Consider the following 20657-nt stretch of genomic DNA (forward strand, 5'->3'; position numbering starts at 1 on the left):
GCCCCAGGTGGGTCTCTGTGATGACAGTATGGAGCCTGCTTGTGGTTCTCTCCTTCTGTCTCTGCTTCTCCCCTGCTTGTGCTTGATTTCTCCCTCTCTCTGTCAAAATAAATACAATGAAACAAAAAAAAAGGGGGGGAAATGGGAAAGTAATAGGAGATTAGGTTAGAGTGCTGATAGTGAGTCTGGGGGGTGAAATTCATATCATATTAAGACCTTGATTTTTGCTCAACATGAGATTGGAAGCCACTGGATGGATTCAAGAAGAGGAGTGGTACAGTATGACTCAGGACCTTAACTGGATCCATCACTAGCTGCCATGTTGAGAAATAGACTGAAGGAGGATAAGGGTGGAAGCAGGGGGGAAGTTAGGAAGATTTCACAATAATCCAGGTAAGAGATGGAGGCTTGGATCAGAGTGATGTCTTTGGAGATGGAGAGAAGTGGGGTTGGTTTTAGACATATAATGATAGAGATGACAGGATTTCCTGATAGTTTTATTATATATCCAAGTATGTAATTCATAAATTAAGGAATAATTCTTTACATTGTAAAAAAGCAGAGGAGGTATATATGAAACAGAAGATTTGAAACTTTTTAATAGTATGAAAAGTATTGTATAAGATTACTAAAATCTTTGATGATTAATATATACTACTTTTTGATATATATTTAAATAACGCTTGTATATATTTTGTAAATATATATAGTACTGTGTTTAAATTCTTGATATATATATATATATATATATATATATATATATATATATATCAAGTTAAATGTGTTTAAGATAATAGAAAAGTCAGTATGAGTATTTTCTGAATTAAGTTTTACTGTTATAAAGTATCTGGCTAAAACTTAATTTCTTACATTTTCTAATATTTGTATTTGAAATAAAATATATCCTGAAGCTTATTTGTTGGAAACAAGGTAGTTTATTGATTAATAGAAACTTGAAAATATAGTAAAAATATTTTCTTAGATAAGATTTGGTTGTATACTTTTAAATAGAAGAAATATAGAAACCACCTTTATTCATTGTAATTTTTAATTATGTGAAGTAGATAATTTTTTTCTGAGCTCTATCAGTAGAGGGCAGCAAAGTTTCAAGTAGTATGTTTTCAGGTTCCTAGGGAAATTTGCTAAGGAAAATTTTTTGTTGTTTCTCTTAAGTTTGTTCTGGCTTGCCTTTTAATGAAGTGCTTTAGTAATTTCGTGTAGGAATTTGCTTAAAAACCCTGTAACTTTGGTTCATATATTTAGCCAACTGTTCCCTTAGGTACTATAGATGCTTTCTTAATGAGAACATGTATTTTTTCTTTTGTAATTTAGGGAGTACCGGGGCCTGGAAAATATGACATTAAAAGTCAATTTCAGAAGACTGAAAGTATGATACCAAGCGTAAATGATGCATCACCTGCTTTTCTTTCTCAGTCCCAGGTAATGTTCTACAGTCATTTTCATACATAGAGCATAATAGATACAAGTGAAGCCAGAAACAAATCTGATGGTGTTTTGGGAGATTATAAAAAGAAAAGTTAGAGATGCCTAGGTAGCTGAGGCAGTTAAGTGTCCGACTCTTGATTTTGGCTCAGGTCATGATCTCATGGTTTGTGGGATCAAGCCCGCATTGGGATTCATGCTGACAGTGACAGCATGGAGCCTGCTTGATTTTCTCTCTCTCTTTCTCTTTCTCTCTTTCTCTCTCTGCTCCTCTCCACCCCTGTGTCTGTGAGAAAGACACAGAGAGGTCTTTAAAAAATTATATTAAAGAGGACTTTTTGGGAGTGCTATAATGATTTCAGGAGTAGATTCCAGTGATTCATCTCCTACATATAACACCCAGTACTCATCCCAACAAGTATCCTCCTTAATGCCCCTTGCCCATTTAGCCCATCCCCTTCACAAAACCCCTCCAGCAACCCTCAGTTTGTTCTCTGTATTTAACCGTCTCTTATGTTTTGTCTCCCTCCCTGTTTTTATATTAATTTTTCTTCCTTCCCTTATGTTTATCTGTTTTGTATCTTAAATTCCACATATGAGTGAGGTTACGTGATATTTGTCTTTCTCTAATTGACTAATTTGCTTAGCATAATACACTCTTATTCCATCCACATTGTTGCAAATAGCAAGATTTCATTCTTTTTGATTGCTGAGTAGTATTCCATTGTATATATATACCACATATTCTTTATCCATTCATCTGTCAATGGACATTTGGGCCCTTTCCATACTTTGGCTATTGTTGATAGCTCTGCTATAAGCATTGAGGTACATGTGCCCCTTTGAAACAGAACTCCTGTATCCTTAATATAAATACTTAGTAGTGCAATTGCTGGGTCGAAGGGTAGTTATATTTTTAATTTTTTGAAGAACCCCCATACTGTTTTTTAGAGTGGCTGCACCAGTTTGCATTCCTACAAGCAGTGCAAAAGAGATCCTCTTTCTCCTCATCCTCGCCAACATCTGTTGTTGCCTGAGTTGTTCATGTTAGCCATTCTGACAGGTGTGAGGTGGTATCTCATTATGGTTTTGATTTGTGTTTGCTTGATGATGAATGATGTTGAGCATATTTTCATGTGTCTGTTAGCCATCGGATGTCTTCTTTGGAAAAATGTCTATTCATGTCTCTTGCCCATTTCTTCACTGGATTATTTGTTTTTTGGGTGTTGAGTTTGATAAGTTCTTTATAGACTTTGGATGCTGACCCTTTATCTCATATGTCATTTGCAAATATCTTCTCCCATTCTGTCAGTTGCCTTTTAGTTTTACTGATTGTTTCCTTCACTGTACGGAAGCTTTTTATCTTGATGAGGTCCCAATAATTCATTTTTGCTTTTGTTTCCCTTCCCTCTGGAGACATGTCAACTAAGAAGTTGCTGTGGCCCAGGTCAAAGAGGTTGTTACCTGTTTTCTCCTCTAGGACTTTGATGGCTTCCTGTCTTACAGTTAGGTCTTTCATCCATTTTGAGGTTATTTTTGGGTATGGTGTAAGAAAGTGGTCCAGGTTCATTCTTCTGCATGTCGCTGTCCAGTTTTCCCAGCACCACTTGCTGAAGAGACTGTCTTTATTCCATTGGATATTCTTTTCTGATTTGTCAAAGATTAGTTGGCCATATGTTCGTGGGGCCATTTCTGGGTTCTCTACTCTGTTCCATTGATTTATGTGTCTGTTTTTCTGCCAATACCATACTGTCTTGATGATTACAGATTTGTAATACAACTTGAAGTCGGAATTGTAATGCCTTCAGCTTTGGTTTTCTTTTTCAGGATTGCTTTGGCTATTTGGGGTGTTTTCTGGTTCCATACAAATTTTAAAATTGTTTGTTCTGGCTCTGTGAAAAATGCTGGTGTTATTTTGATAGGCATTGCATTTAATATGTAGATTGCTTTAGGTAGTATCAACATTTTAACAATATTTGTTCTTCCAATCCATGAACATGGAATGTTTTTCCATTTTTTTGTGTCTTCTTCAATTTCTTTCATAAACTCTCTATAGTTTTTAGTGTATAGATTTTTCACCTCTTTGGTTAAGTTTATTCCTGGGCATTTTATGTTTCTTGCTGCAGTTGTAAATGGGGTTGATTCCTTGATTTTTCTTTCTGCTGCTTCATTACTGGTGTATAGAAATGCAATGGATTTCTGTGCATTGATTTTATATCCTGTGACTTTGCTGAATTCATGGATCAGTTCTAGCAGTTTTTTGGTAGAATCTTTTGGGTTTTCCACATAGAGTATCCTGTAGTCTGTGAAGAGTTCGACTTTCTCCTTGCTGATTTGGATGGCTTTTCTTTTTTTGTGTTGTCTGAATGCTGAGGCTAGGACTTCTAACACTATGCTGAATAACAGTGGTGAGAGTGGATATCCTTGTCATGTTCCTGACCTTAGGAGGAATGCTCTCAGTTTTTCCCCATTGAAGATAATATTAGTGGTGGGTATTTTTCTTGAGGATTTTATCAAGAAAGGATGCTGTATTTTGTCAATTGCTTTCTCTGCATCTATTGAGAGGTTCATGTGGTTCTTATTCTTTCTTTTTAATGTGATGTATGATATTGATTGATTTGTGGATATTGAACCAGGAATAAATCCCACTTGATTGTGGTGAATACTTCTTTTATTGTATTGTTAGATTCAGTTTGCTAGTATCCTGGTGAGAATTTTTGCATCCATGTTCATCAGGGAAATTGGTCTATAGTTATTCTTTTTATTGTGATCTTTGTCTGCTTTTGGAATCAAGGTAATGCTGGCCTCATAGCATGATTTTGGAAGTTTTCCTGCCATTTCTATTCTTTGGAACAGCTTCCAAAGAATAAGTATTAACTCTTCTTTAAATATTTTGTAGAATTCCCCTGGAAAGCCTTCTGGCCCTGGACTCTTGTTTGTTGAAAAATTTTTGATTATGATTATTAATTCAATTAATTTAATGGTTATAGATTTGTTCAAATTTTCTATGACTTCTTGTTTCAGTTTTGGTAGTTTATATGTTTCTAAGAACTTGTCCATTCTTCCAGATTGCCCAATTTATTGGCATATAACTTCTCATAATATTCTCTTATTATTGTTTGTATTTCTGCTCTCTAATCTTTATTATTTCCTGTCTTCTTCTGGTTTTGGGCTTTATTTGCTATTCTTTTTCTAGCTCTTTATGGTGTAAGGTCAGATTGTGTATCTGAGAAATTTCTTCCTTCTTTAGGAAGGCCTGGATTGCTATATACTTCCCTCTTATTACTGTCTTTGCTGCGTCCCAGTTGGGACTGTCATGTTTTCATTTTCATTGGCTTCCATGTACTTTTTAATTTACTCTTTAATTTCTTGGTTAACCCATTCATTTTTTAGAAGGATGTTCTTTAATTTCCAAGTGTTCATGGCACTTCCAAAGTTTTTTTTTTTTTTTTTTTTTTTGTAGTTGATTTTGAGTATCATAGTGCTGTGGTCTGAAGATATGCAAGGTATGATCTTGATCTTTTTGTACTTGTTGAGGGCTGATTTGTGTCCCAGTATGTGATCTATTCTAGAGAATGTTCCATGTGCACAGGAGAATAATGTGTATTCTGCTGCTTTAAGATGAAATGTTCTGAATATATCTGTTATGTCCATCCTGTCTAGTGTGTCATTCAAAGCCATTGTTTCTTCGTCGGTTTTCTGTTTAGATGATCTGTCCATTGTTGTAAGTGGGGTGTTGAAGTCCCCTACTATTATGGTATTATTATCAATGAACTTCTGTATGTTTGTGATCAATTGATTTATATATTGGGTTTCTTCATGTTGGGGGCATAAATATTTACAATTGTTAGATCTTCTTGGTGGATATACCCCTTTAGTTGTGATATAATGCTCTTCTTCATCTCTTGTTACAGTCTTTATTTTAAAATCTAGACTCACTTCATGCTGATGTAGTTTCATTTCAGGATGAGGGAAGCTGAGAACTTCCATGCTACTCTGTCATCTTGGCCATTTGTCTCTAATTTTTTTTAATGCTTATTTATTTTTTGAGAGAGAGAGAGCAAGAAGGGAAGGGGAAGAGAGAGAGGGAGACACAGAATCTGAAGTAGGCTCCAGGCTCTGAGCTGCCAGCACAGAGCCTGAGGTGGGGCTTGAACCCCCAAACCATGAGAAATGACCTGAAGTTGGACGTTTAACTGATTGAGCCACCCAGATGCCCCAAGAGACTCACTTTAGACCTAAAGACACCTACAGATTGAAAATGAGAGAATGAACCATTTATCATGCTAATGGATGTGAAAAAAGCCAGAGTAGCCATATATATATATATATCAGACAAACTAGATTTTAAACCGAAAACAGAGCAAGAGATGAAGAAGGGCACTATATCATAAAAAAAGAGTCTATCCAACAAGAAGACCTAACAAATATAATTATTTATGCTTCCATGTGGAAGCAGCCAAATATATAAATCAATTAATAACAAACATAAACTCATCGATTACAATACAATAACAGTAGAGAACATTAACACCCCACTTACACCAATAGACAATTCATCTAAGCAGAAAATCAAGGAGGAAACAATGGCTTTGAATGACACACTGTACCCAATGGACTTGATAGATATATTCAGAATATTTCATCATAGAGCAGCAGAATACACATTTAGTTTGAGTGCACAAAGATATTCTGCAGAAAATATCACATATGGGGACAGATTCAGGCTTCAATACGCACAAAAAGATAGAGATCATAGTATGCATATTTTTCAACCACAAAGCTATGAAAAATGAAGCCAATCACAAGAAAAATAACTGTTAAAACAACAAATACATGGAGGTTAAACACTATCCTACTAAAGAATGAATGAGTTAATCATGAAATTAAAGAGAAATACAAAATATATGGAAGCAAATGCAATTGAAAACGTGACAGTCCAAAACCTTTGGGATGCATCAAAGTGGTCATAAGAGGTAAGTATATAGCAATACAGGCTTATCTCAAGAAGCACAACCTCACAACCTCAAATACACAACCTCACCTTATACCTAAAAAAGCTAGAAAAGGAGCAACAAATGAAGACTAAAGCCAGCAGAAGAAGGGAAATAATAAAGATTAGAGCAGAAATAAATTATATAGAAACAAACAAAAAAACCCCACCAGTTAACATACCAATGAAATTAGGAGATGGTTCTTTGAAGAATTAACAAAATTTATAAACACCTAGACAGACTTATCACAAAGAAATGAGAAAGGACCCAGATAAATAAAATCACAAATGAGAGAGGAGAGATCACAACTAACACCCACAGAAATACAAACAGTTATAAGAGAATATTATGAAAAATTATATACCAACAAATTGAGCAATCTAGAAGAAATGGATAAATCTTAGAAACATATAACCTGCTGAAACTGAAACAGGGAGAAATAGAAAATTTGAACAGACCAATAACAAACCAAAAAATTGAATCAGTAATCAAAAATCTCCCAACAAACAAAAGTCCAGGGCTAGATGACTTCCCAGGTGAATTCTACCAAACATTAAAGAAGATTTAATACCTATTCTCAAATTATTCCAAAAAATATAAATAGAAGGAAAACTTCCAAACTCATTCTATGAGGCCAGCATTACCTTGATTCCAAAACCAGATAAAAACCTCAATAAAATGAAGAATTATAGGCCAACATCCTTGAGAAAATGGATGTAAAATTCTGAACAAGATACTGGGAAATCAATCCAATGGTATATTAAAAAAGTTATTCACCATGGTCAAGTGGGGTTTACTCTGGGGCTGCAATGGTGGTTCAGTATTAACAAATTAATCAACATGATACACTGCATTAATTAAAAAAAGGGTAAGAACCATGTGATCCTCCCAATAAATGCAGATATAACATTTGACAGAATACAGTATCCATTCATGATAAAAACCCTCAACAAAGTAGGGATAGAGGGAACATACCTCAACATCATAAAGAGAATATACAAAAGACCCATTGCTGATATCATCTTCATTGGGGAAAAACTGAGAGTTCCACGGTTATTCACATAGTACTGGAAGTTCTAGCATCAGCAATCAGACAACACAAAGAAATAAAAGTTATCCAAATCAGCAAGAAAGAATTCAAACTTTCACTGTTTTCAGACAACATGATATTCTATATAGAAAACCTGACAGATTCCACCAAAAAATTGCTAGACCTGATACACGAAATCACTAATGTTGCAGGATAAAAAATCAACATACAGAAATCAGATGCATTTCTCTATACCAATGAGCAGCAGAAAGAGAAATCAATGAATCAGTCATATTTGCAGTTGCACCAAAATCATAAGATACTTTGGAATAAACCTAACCAAAGAGGTAAAAGATCTGTACTCTGAAAACTATAAAACACTTGTGAAACAAATTGACGAGGACACAAAAAAAATGAAAAAACATTCCATGCTCATGGATGAGAAGAACAAATATTGTGAAAATGTCTATACTAACCAAAGCAATCTATACATTTAATGCAATTCTTTTCAAAATACCACGAACATTTTTCACAGAACTTGAACAAACAATCCTAAAATTTGTATGAAACCACAAAAAGTCCTGAATATTCAAAGCAGTCTTGAAAAAGAAAACCAAACTGGAGGTGTCACAATTTTGGACTTCAAGCTGTATTATAAAGGTGTAATTAGCAAGACAGTATGGTACTGGTACAAGAACAGACACATATATCAGTGGAACAGAATAGGAAACCCAGAAATGGACCCACAACTATAAGGTCAACTAATCTTCGACAAAGCAGGGAAGAATGTCCAATGGAAAAAAGAGTCTCTTTAACAAGTGGTGTTGGGAAAACTGGACAGCAACATGCAGAAGAATGAAACTGGACCTCACTCTTACACCATACACAAAAATAAATTCAGCTGGGGGTGGGAGAGGGAGATGGTGCTTGCCAGCGCCTTTGTTCCCTTCCTAGCTGAGCTCTGTCTTACAGGGCTCAACACCTCTCCCTCCCAGTGTCCTCTCGCCCTCCCGCTCTCCAAGCAGAGCTGTTGACTTTTAACTTTCCAGATGTTAAGTTCCGCTGGCTGTCAGAACTCACTGAGTCCGGACCCTCCGCTTTTTCAAGCCAGACTCAGGGACTCTGCCTTGCCAGGCAGGCTGCCCCTCCACTGCCCCGGCTCCCTCTTGCCAGTCCGTGTAGCGTGCACTGCCTCTCCGACCTTCCTACGCTCTTCCGTGGGCCTCTTGTCTACACTTGGCTCTGGAGAGTCCATTCTACTAGTCTTCTGGCAGTTTTCTGGGTTATTTAGGCAGGTGTGGGTGGAATCTAAGTGATCAGCAGGACGAGGTGAGCCCAGCGCCCGCCTATGCTGCCATTTTCTCCCCCAAAGGGAAGCAGTACCCGTCACCAAACTTGCTTGCACTGCACAAACACCCAACGCTGTGCTTCTGTGGATCCATACCTCTGACTGGTCTGCCTCCCTCCCGGTGCTGCAGGGCCCCTCCCACAGGGGACCACCAATGGCAAAATGAACTAGGCCTGCCCCTCCCGCCCCTGTGCACCTTGCAGATCCACCCGGGCTGATATACCAGATCCCATCGAAGCAGCACCACAAGCCTGGCAGTGTGCAAGTAATCCAGACAGGGGCCACACCACTCCACAGTGAGTCCTACCCTTGGGAGAGGGGAAGATAAGGTACACCCAGTCTGACTGTGGCCTCAGCGGTGGGCTGGGGGCAGACATGGGGTATGACTGCAGCCCCGCCCACCAACACAAGTTACTCCAGACAGCACAGGGGGAGTGCCCTGCAGATTGGCCACCCCAGGGACTATCCAAAATGACAAAACGGAAGAACTCTCCTCAAAAGAAACTCCAGGAAGTAGCCACAGCTAACGAATTGATCAAAAACGATTTAAGCAATATAATGGAACAAGAATCTAGAATAATAGTCATAAAATTAATCGCTGGGCTTGAAAAAAGTAGAGAGGACAGCAGAGAATCTATTGCTACAGAGATCAAGGGACTAAGAAATAGTCATGAGGAGCTAAAAAATGCTAAAATGAGGTGCAAAATAAAATGGAGGCGACCACAGCTCAGATTGAAGAGGCAGAGGAGAGAATAGGTGAATTAGAAGATAAAAATATGGAAAAAGAAGAAGCTGAGAAAAAGAGAGATAAAAAAATCCAGGAGTATGAGGGGAGAAATAGACAACTAAGTGATGCAATCAAATGGAACAATATCCGTATTATAGGAATTCCAGAAGAGAAAGAGAGAGAGAAAGGGGCTGAAGGTGTACTTGAAAAATCATAGCTGAGAATTTCCCTGATCTGGGGAAGGAAAAAGGCATTGAAATCCAAGAGACACAGAACTCCCTTCAGAAGTAACTTGAATCGATCTTCTGCATGACATATCATAGTGAAACTGGCAAAATACAAGGATAAAGAGAAAATTCTGAAAGCAGCTAGGGATAAACATGCTCTAACCTATAAAGGGAGACCCATAAGAGTAGTGACAGATCTATCTACTGAAACTTGGCAGGCCAGAAAGGAATGGCAGGAAATCTTCAATGTGATGAACAGAAAACATATGCAGCCGAGAATACTTTATCCAGCAAGTCTGTCATTCAGAATAGAATGAGAGATAAAGGTCTCCCAAACAAACAAAAACTGAAGGAATTCATCACCACTAAACAAGCCCTACAAAATCCTAAGGGGGATTCTGTGAATGAAATGTTGCAAGGACCACAAAGCACCAGAGACATCACTACAAGCATGAAACCTACAGACATCACAATGACTCTAAACCCATATCTTTCTATAATAACATTGAATGTAAATGGACTAAATGCTCCAACCAAAAGACATAGGGTATCAGAATGGATAAAAAAACAAGACCCATCTATTTTCTGTCTACAGGAGACTCATTTTAGACCTGAGGACACCTTCAGATTGAAAGTGAGGGGATGGAGAACTACCTATCATGCTACTGGAGGTCAAAAGAAAGCTGGAGTAGCCATACTTAGATAAACTAGACTTTAAATTAAATGCTGTAACAAGAGATGAAGAAGGGCATTATATAATAATCACAGGGTCTATCCATCAGGAAGAGCTAACAATTATAAATGTCTATGCGCCAAATACGGGAGCCCCCAAATATATAAAACAATTACAAACATAAGCAACCTTATTGATAAGACTGTGGTAATTGCAGGGGACTTTAATACTCCACTTACAATAATGGATAGATCACCTAGGCACAGGATCAATAAAGGAACAAGGGCCTTGAATAATACATTGGATCAGATGGACTTGACAGATATATTTAGAACTCTGCATCCCAAAGCAACAGAATATACTTTCTTCTTGAGTGCACATGGAACATTCTCCAAGATAGATCACATACTGGGTCACAAAGCAGCCCTTCATAAGTATACAAGAATTGAGATCATACCATGCACACTTTCAGACCACAGTGCTATGAAACTTGAAATCAACCACAGGAAAAAGTCTGGAAAACCTCTAAAAGCATGAAGGTTAAACAACACCCTACTAAAGAATGAATGGGTCAACCAGGCAATTAGAGAAGAAATTAAAAAATATATGGAAACAAATGAAGATGACAATACAACAATGCAAATGCTTTGGGATGCAGCGAAGTCAGTCCTGAGACTGACATTGCAGTCCAGGACTATCTCAAGAAACAAGAAAAATCCCGAATACAAAATCTAACAGCACACCGAAAGGAAATAGAACAGCAAAGACACCCCAAATCCAGCAGAAGAAGAGAAATAATAAAGACAGAGCAGAAATAAACAATATAGAATCTAAAAAAACTGTAGAGCAGATCAACGAAACCAAGAGTTGGTTTTTTGAAAAAATAAACAAAATTGATAAACCTCCAGCCAGGCTTCTCAAAAAGAAAAGGGGGATGACCCAAATAGATAAAATCATGAATGAAAATGTACTTATTACAACCAATCCCTCAGAAATACAAGCAATTATCAGGGAATACTATGAAAGATTATATGCCAACAAACTGGACAACCTGGAAGAAATGGACAAATTCCTAAACACCCACACACTTCCAAAACTCAAACAGGAAGAAGTGGAAAGCTTGAACAGACCCATAACCAGCGAAGAAACTGAATCAGTTATCAAAAATCTCCCAACAAATAAGAGTCCACGACCAGATGGCTTCCCTGGGGAATTCTACTGGACATTTAAAGCAGAGATAATACCTATCTTTCTCAAGCTATTCCAAAAAAATAGAAAAGGAAGGAAAACTTTCAGACTTATTCTATGAAGCCAGTATTACTTTGATTCCTAAACCAGACAGAGACCCAGTAAAAAAAGAGAACTACAGGCCAATATCCCTGATGAATATGGATGCAAAAATTCTCAATAAGATACTAGCAAATAGAATTCAACAGCTTATAAAAAGAATTATTTACCATGATCAAGTGGGATTCATTCCTGGGATGCAGGGCTGGTTCAACATTTGCAAATCAATCAACGTGATACATCACATTAATAAAAGAAAAGATAAGAACCATATGATCCTGTCAATCGATGCAGAAAAAGCATTTGACAAAATTCAGCATCTTTTCTTAATAAAAACCCTCGAGAAAGTCGGGTTAGAAGGAACATACTTAAAAATCATAAAAGCCATTTATGAAAAGCCCACAGCTAATATACTCCTCAATGGGGAAAAACTGAGAGCTTTTTCCCTGAGATCAGGAACACGACAGGGATGTCCACTCTCACTACTGTTGTTTAACATAGTGTTGGAAGTGCTAGCATCAGCAATCAGACAACAAAAGGAAATCAGAGGCATCAAAATTGGCAAAGATGAAGTCAAGGTCTCCCTTTTTGCAGATGACATGATATTATACATGGACAACCCGATAGACTCCACCAAAAGTCTGCTAGAACTAATACATGAATTCAGCAAAGTCGCAGGATACAAAATTAATGTACAGAGTCAGTTGCATTCTTATATAGTAACAACGAAGCAACAGAAAAACAAAGAAACTGATCCCATTGACAACTGCACCAGGAAGCATAGAATACCTAGGAATAAACCTAACCAGATGTAAAAGATCTGTATGCTGAAAACTATAGAACGCTTATGAAGGAAATTGAAGAAGCTATAAAGAAATGGAAAAACATTCCATGCTCATGGGTTGGAAGAATAAATATTGTTAAAATGTCAATACTACCCAAAGCTATCTACATATTCAATACGATCCCAATCAAAATTGCACCAGCATTCTTCTCGAAGCTAGAATAAGCAAACCTAAAATTTTTATGGAACCACAAAAGGCCCTGAATAGCCAAAGTAATTTTGAAGAAGAAGGCCAAAGCAGGAGGCATCACAATCCCAGACTTTAGCCTCTACTACAAAGCTGTCATCATCAAGACAGCATGGTATTGGCACAAAAACAATCATAGACCAATGGAATAGAATAGAAACCCCAGAACTAGACCCACAAAAGTATGGCCAACTAATCTTTGGCAAAGCAGGAAAGAATACTGAATGGAAAAAAGACAGTCTCTTTAACAAATGGTGCTGGGAGAGCTGGACAGAAACATGCAGAAGAATGAAACTAGACCACTTTCTCACACCATTCACAAAAATAAACTCAAAATGGATAAGGGACCTGAATGTGAGACAGGAAACCATCAAAACCCTAGAGGAGTAAGCAGGAAAAAACCTCTCTGACCTCAGTCACAGCAATTTCTTACTTGACACATCCCCAAAGGCAAGGAAATTAAAAGCAAAAATGAACTATTGGGTCCTCATAAAGATAAAAAGCTTCTGCACTGTAAAGGAAACAATCAACATAACTAAAAGGCAGCCAACAGAATGGGAAAAGATATTTGCAAATGACATTTTGGACAAAGGGCTAGTATCCAAAATCTATAAAGAGCTCACCAAACTCCACACTCAAAAAACAAATAATCCAGTGAAGAATTGGGCAGAAAACATGAATAGACCCTTCTCTAAAGAAGACATCCAGATGGCCAATAGGCACATGAAAAGATGCTCAACATCGCTCCTCATTAGGGAAATACAAATCAAAACCACACTGAGATACCACTTCATGCCAGTCAGAGTGGCTAAAATGAACAAGTCAGGAGACTATAGATGCTGGTGAGGATGTGGAGAAATGGGAACCCTCTTGCACTGTTGGTGGGAATGCAAACTGGTGCAGCCGCTCTGGAAAACAGTGTGGAGGTTCCTCAAAAAATTAAAAATAGACCTACCCTATGACCCAGCAATAGCACTGCTATAAATTTACCCAAGGGATACAGGAGTACTGATGCATAGGGGCACTTGTACCCCAATGTTTATAGCAGCACTTTCAACAATAGCCAAATTATGGGAAGAGCCTAAATGTCCATCTACTGATGCATGGATAAAGAAATTGTAGTTTATATACACAATGGAATACTACGTGGCAATGAGAAAGAATGAAATATGGCCTTTTGTAGCAATGTGGATGGAACTGGAGAGTGTGATGCTAAGTGAAATAAGTCATACAGAGAAAGACAGATACCATATGCTTTCACTCCTATGTGGATCCTGAGAAATTAACAGAAGACCATGGAGGAGGGGAAGGAAGAAAAAAAAAGGTTAGAGAGGCAGGGAGCCAAAATGTAAGAGACTCTTAAAAACTGAGAATAAACTGAGGGTTGATGGCTGGTGGGACGGAGGGGAGGGTGGGTGAAGGGTATTGAGGAGGGCACCTGTTGGGATGAGCACTGGGTGTTGTATGGAAACCAATTTGACAATAAATTTCATATTAAAGAAATAAATTCAAAACAGATAAAAGACCTAAATATGAAACAAGAAACCACCAAAATCCTGTAGGAGAACATAGGTTTCAAGCTCTGACCTGGAGATAAGGGAGAGAAGGGAAACAAAATAAAAAATCAACTATTGGGACTTCATCAAGATAAAACTTTCTGCAGTGAAGGAAACAATCAAGAAAACTAAAAGGCAACCTAGAGAATGGGAGAAGATATTTGAAAGTGACATATCAGATAAAGGGTTAATATCCAAAATCTATAAAAAAATTTCTCAAACTCAACACTCCAAAAATAAATAATTTATTTAAGAAATGGTCTGAAATGAATAGACATTTTTTCCCTAAGAAGACATATGGATAGTTAACAGACACATGAAAAAATACTCAACATCACTCATCATCGAGGAAATACAAAACAAAACTATGAGATATCGCCTCACACCTGTCTTAATGGCTAATACTAACAACACAGGAAACAATAGGTGTTGAGGATGTGGAAAAAGGGAAGCCCTCTTACACTGTCGATGGCAATGCAAACTGGTATAGCCACTCTGGAAAATGATATGGAGGTTCCTCCAAATAGAACTACCCTATGATCCAGCAATTGCACTTCTAGGTATTTACCCAAATGATACAAAAGAACTGATTCGAAAGGCGCATACACCCTGATGTTTATAGCAGCATTATCATTAATAGCCACATTATGGAAAGATCCCAAATTTCCATTGACTGATGAATAAAGAATACACACACACACACACACACACACATACACACATACACACAATGGAATATTACTCAGCCATCACAAAAGTGAAATCTTGAGGCGCCTGAGTGGATCAGTTGGTTGGGCGTCCTACGTCAGCTCAGGTCACGATCTCGCGGTTCATGAGCTCCAGCCCCATGTCGGGCTCTGTGCAGACGGCTCAGAACCTGGAGCCCACTTGGGATTCTGTGACTCCCTCTCTCTGCCCCTCCTCTGCTTGCACTCTGTCTGTCTGTCTGTCTGTCTCTCTCTCTCAAAAATAAATGAAACATAAAAAAGTTAAAAAAAAAGAAAATAAAATCTTGCCATTTGCAATGATGTGGATGGAGCTAGAGTGTATTATGCTAAGCAAAACAAGTCAGTCAGAGAAAGTCAAATGCCATGTGATTTCACTCATGTGGAATGTAAGAAGCAAAAGAAATAAACATTAGGGAAGTGGGAAAAAGAAGAGAGAGAGGAAGGCAAACCATAAGAGACTCTTAACTATAGAGAACAAACTGAGGGTTGGTAGAAGGGAGGTGGGTGGAGGATGCACTAGATGGGTAATGGATATTAAGGAGAGCACTTGCTGTTATGAGCACTGGGTGTTATGGGTGATGAATCAATAAATTCTACTCCTGAAACCAATGTTACATGATATGTTAACTAATTAGATTAAATTAAAACTTGAAACAAACAAATAAATAAAGTAGACAAATGGCCAAAAAACCCCTGATATCTCAGATATATAATCCATTTTTATTTTTATAAATCAAAAATTTTGTGTTTTAAGTGTACCTTGTTAATTGCATTATTGCTTTTCCTATCAGTCGTTAATGTACCTATTCATAGTTAACTAAACACTAACACTACCTCTAGCAGTCATTCCTGTTGGTTTTAACTCTTCCATATCTTTCACCCCGGAATGATTATTGCTTTCTTCATCATCCCCTTAAACAAAACAGATATCATATTCTTTTCCATTTCTGAAAATATATTTAAAATATTATAATTGGTGCCAAGTGATATCAAATCAGGACTACATATTAGAAGAACAGAAATAGCATAAGAACTGAGAATCTAGTTGTAATAATGATATTAAAAAAAATCAAAGGTACACACACACACACCCACACACAAAGTATCCTGTTCTTACACAATCATTTTGTGTAGTACCTTAAGTGCTATCAAGTTGCTCAAAGGAGAAATCTGGTATTCATTCTTGATTCTTCCTTGCCCCTCACCACAACATTAATTTATTAGAAAGTTGTGATTTATTAAAATTTATTAAAAAGTTGTAATTTATTAAAAAGTTGTGTTAATTATGTCTCCAAAATATACCTGCAATCCATCTGATTGTCTCTAAGGGGATGCCTCTTAAGTTCCAAAGTAGTAACCTGTAGTCATCTGAAGGTTAATAACATTCCTGAGTTAAGAGAAAATAAATAGAGCTGTACATAATGCAGTTGGATAGTTATTACAACTACTTTGATCTGGAAGCTGCCACATTGTAAAAGTTTGATGGTATTAAATTGCCATAGAAATATATTAGATATCTTCAAGTCGCCTTAGTGCATACCCTGGAGAATGTGATATGATTACTGTGAAATACACTCTTGCATCACAAATAAAGACCCTAGTGGCAGTGGTAGATATGATCTATCCCCACCCTCCACAGAGAGCCTTCAGAACCTTCTCTGAAAGATATGTGTGTCCTCAAAGATTACATTTTAACACTCCACATATTCATTGGCAAAGTATTATTTATTTATTTATTTACTTATTTACTTATTTATTTTTTTAATTTTTCAATTTTTTAAAGTTTATTTATTTTGAGAGTGTGAGCAGGGTAGGGGCAGAGAGAGAGGGAGGAGGGAGAGAATCCTAAGCAGGCTTCATGCTGTCAGTGCAGAGCCTGATGCGGGCCTTGCACTCAAGAACCGAGATCATGAGCTGAGCTGAAATCAAAAGAGTTGGACGCTTCACTGACTGACCCACCCAGGCGCCCCGGAAAAATATTTTTTAAAATTCAGACTAAACTAAACTGAACTTTCACATATATAAATTTAATAGAAAAATTTTAATGTATGGTTTCAATTCAAATATACACCTTTGGGTGAAGCAATCATGAAACTTGTTGTATTACAGAGTTGAGCAGAAAAGTCAATATCATGAACCAGGGTTTTCAGTTGGAAGAAGGTACATACAAATATGGATTGGGGGAGGTGAGAAAGGACAGATTTTAATTGAAGGTTTAATGTGAACTCATGATTTTTAATACATATATATGTATATGTATGTGCATATATATGCACATATATATATATATATAGGTATATATATCCCTGAGTATGTATGTGTGTATAGATATAGAAATAGGTATAGATAGATATAGATATATAGATATATATTCTAGCTTTGTCTATTAAATAAGCCAAGAAGCAGGGATTGTGCAAAGTAGGTAGAAGATGAACCTGTAACATCTTCTTATGTCATGAAATTAAAAAAAAGTCTCAAAAAAAAAGATGATGACTTATCATAAGGATGTGTGAGCCAACTTTAATGGCTCCCTACTGGTTAAAAAAACAAAAAAACAAAACAAAACAAAAAACAACGACACAGTAGTGAATCACAATAGTTTTAACTGACATTTATATTTCCACATGGATAGTTAATACATAAATAGATAAAAAATGAATAATTGGGGGAGAAGAGAGAGCTCTTGCTTATAGTAGAATGCTGAGTGCTTACTGATAAGTATAGAGAGAGTATTCAATTTTATAAAATTAAAATCACCATTGGCATTCAAGGACATCATGTACCTCTGGATATGATACTCTCAGAAAGCTACAACATCACCTATTTAGTATGCTATCCAGAAATGTATAACCTGAATATAATCATGAGGAAGCATCACAAAAGCCCCAACTAAGGAAGGTTCTTTTATACAAAAGAGGGGTGCTATATTCTTCCAAAGTCACAAAACACAAGGGAAGGTTTTAGAAATGTTCCTACATTAAAAGAGGCTAAAAGCAATATCTGAACCTAGACTAGATTATATACTGAAGGAGAAAAATGTACTAGAGGTATTATTAGATCAACTGACAGTTTTGAATATTTATAGTTGATTAGATAATAGTATTATATAATTGTACATATAATGAAGTTGATAATTATACTTCAGATATGTAAAAAAATCCATATTTGTGGTAAATACATACCAAAGTATTTAGGGGTAAAGGGCCATGACATATATAACTTTCCATTGACTGGTTCTATATATATATATATATATATATATATATATATATATATATACTGCATGTGTGTGTGTATGTGTGTGCATGCACATAGAGAGACGCACAGGGAGACACATAGAGGAAGGAATGGGTGTAGTGAAATAAAGAGAGAGAAACAGAGAGTGTGGGCAAATGAAAACAAATGGCATAACATGTTAACAACGGGTGAATCTGGGTAAACATACATACATGTATTTTCTGCCTTATTTTTATTCGTACAATTTTTTTCTGTAAATTTGAAATTTATTTCAAATAAAATGTTAAAAAATAAGATTATACAATGCTATATTTCTTAAGAGTTCAGTTATACATATAGACACATATTATTAAGAAGTTAAATATTATAACTTTATAATAAACTTTTTATGTTTGTAATATAATAATTTTAAAATTATAAGCTAAATTGGATTTATATATCACTTATATTTGAGATTTTTTAAAAAGATATTTAATGATATTGTGTAGTTAAGTGAATATATATGTTGAGGAACTTTGTCAATTGTATAGTTTTATTACATAAAAGAAATCATGTTAGATCATATAGATTTTTATTTTTTATCTTATAAATGTGAACATTGTCCATACATTATCATGTAGAATCTCATGTTGAGATAATTTCCTTCAAAAAAGTCTATTTGGCTTAGTAAAGTACATAATGCATTACTATGTTAATATATATATGATTTTATTAAGAGCTATATATTTTATGCTTTAATAGTTACAAGATCTTAATTCATCTATATTTTCTTCACTCCTTTAAGAATTAATTAAACTCCAGATGTTATATTACTAAGATGGCAGCTTTTAATTTATGAAATATCGAAATATACTATAGTTGCTCATTGGTATATTTTCCTGTTCTTTACCAGAGATTTGTACCTATGAAATCAATCACCCCAGCTCCTGGCACATATAATGAATCTCGAACTGCTTTCAATTCCTTGAAGAAAACACCAGGACTGAAAAATACCCCATTTGGTCAGAGTGCTCCTCGATTCACACAGGACTCCAGGACAGAGGAAATGCCAGGTTAGCAATTAATCCATGTATTTATATAACTTAATATTCTTAACAAGATGGACGTAACAAGAGAGTACATTTTTTTTGTTCTGTGGTTTGTGCTGTCATTTTAAATCACATTTTTGAAGTATTGACTATATACTAAACACAGATAGATGAAAAATAATGTACAATTTTAGTAAGATTTCAATTTAACATGTTATATATCATTATTTTAATTTTCTATGGTTTTTCTTTATTCAGTAAATTTCCTAATTTCTCTTGATGGATGTGCATATATGTCAACTATGTGGTCACTGCCACATAATTTAACTTATGATATGCACTTTTGTTAAAATTTTATTTTAAGGATATTCCATCACATATTCTAGTATTCTCACTGGGTATTCTAGTATACAGAACTAAGAATACAGCACAAAAATAACTTATATAAATGTTAAGATATAATTATGTGTTGCTGCATAACAAACTTAGTGGCTTAAAAACACAGAGTTTTCAATTATATATTATTATTTTGTGGGATGCCTGGGAGGCAGAGCTCAGATGAGACTCATTCAGAGTGCATGCATAACTTTAGCATTGCTGCCCCAGGGTAGTTGGTATTTTAATTTGGTAGCTAAGGGATCCATAGGACCTGGCAGCATTGTACAATGCTTCTTATGACCTAATGTCAGAAAGAGCACATTCTGTTAGTTAATCAAATTACTCAGAGCAACAGAAGAACCTGAAACTTCATCTCTCAATGACAGGAGCAGCAAAGAATTTGTGGCCATCTTTAATTTACTGTAGACTACCCTATGGCCACAAAATATTTACAGTTGTCCTACATGCCTTCTCAAGGCCTCCAAAGTCTCATGAAATTATGAATGTAATCTTGAAGTTCAGGATTTTGTTATCTAAGGTCCAGTATAGTTATAGGTGAGAATTTGTGGGTTTAGTACTTTATATTAGCTTTTGAGTATGACTTTTCTTTGTGAGAAGAGCTGTGAACTAAAGATACACATTATCTGTCCCACACATTCCAAAACACAGTGATGGGAGAAAGAGGATAATCATACTGGATGCTTCTATTCAGAAAAGAGAAAACTGGAAGCCTATAGTAGTCATAGCCCTATAGCAATTCCAAAATCCAACCAAGTACATTTGTCGTTTTCTTGATTAGAGCCCAGTTTGGCTCAATGGTAATGATTTTTTAAGGTCCTTTGTTTTACCTTTTGGGCTCTTGGTTCTATCTTTCGAATCATACTTTAAAAAAAATGTTTTTTTATTTATTTTTGAGACAGAACATGAGTTGGGGAGGGGCAGAGAGAGAGGGAGACACAGAATCCAAAGC

The 20657-nt window shown here is 36.1% G+C and overlaps 1 protein-coding gene across 1 annotated transcript in view; it reads left to right on the forward strand.

The window, feature by feature from the left end:
• STPG2 (sperm tail PG-rich repeat containing 2) overlaps nucleotides 1-20657 on the forward strand; it is a 614041-nt gene that overhangs the window by 122239 nt on the left and 471145 nt on the right. Inside the window, 2 exon segments of the mRNA XM_042984154.1 lie at nucleotides 1333-1440; nucleotides 19174-19333. Coding sequence (XP_042840088.1) covers nucleotides 1333-1440; nucleotides 19174-19333 — 268 coding nt within the window.

This window comes from Panthera tigris, chromosome B1 (assembly GCF_018350195.1).
Source record: "Panthera tigris isolate Pti1 chromosome B1, P.tigris_Pti1_mat1.1, whole genome shotgun sequence".
NCBI lineage: Eukaryota > Metazoa > Chordata > Mammalia > Carnivora > Felidae > Panthera > Panthera tigris.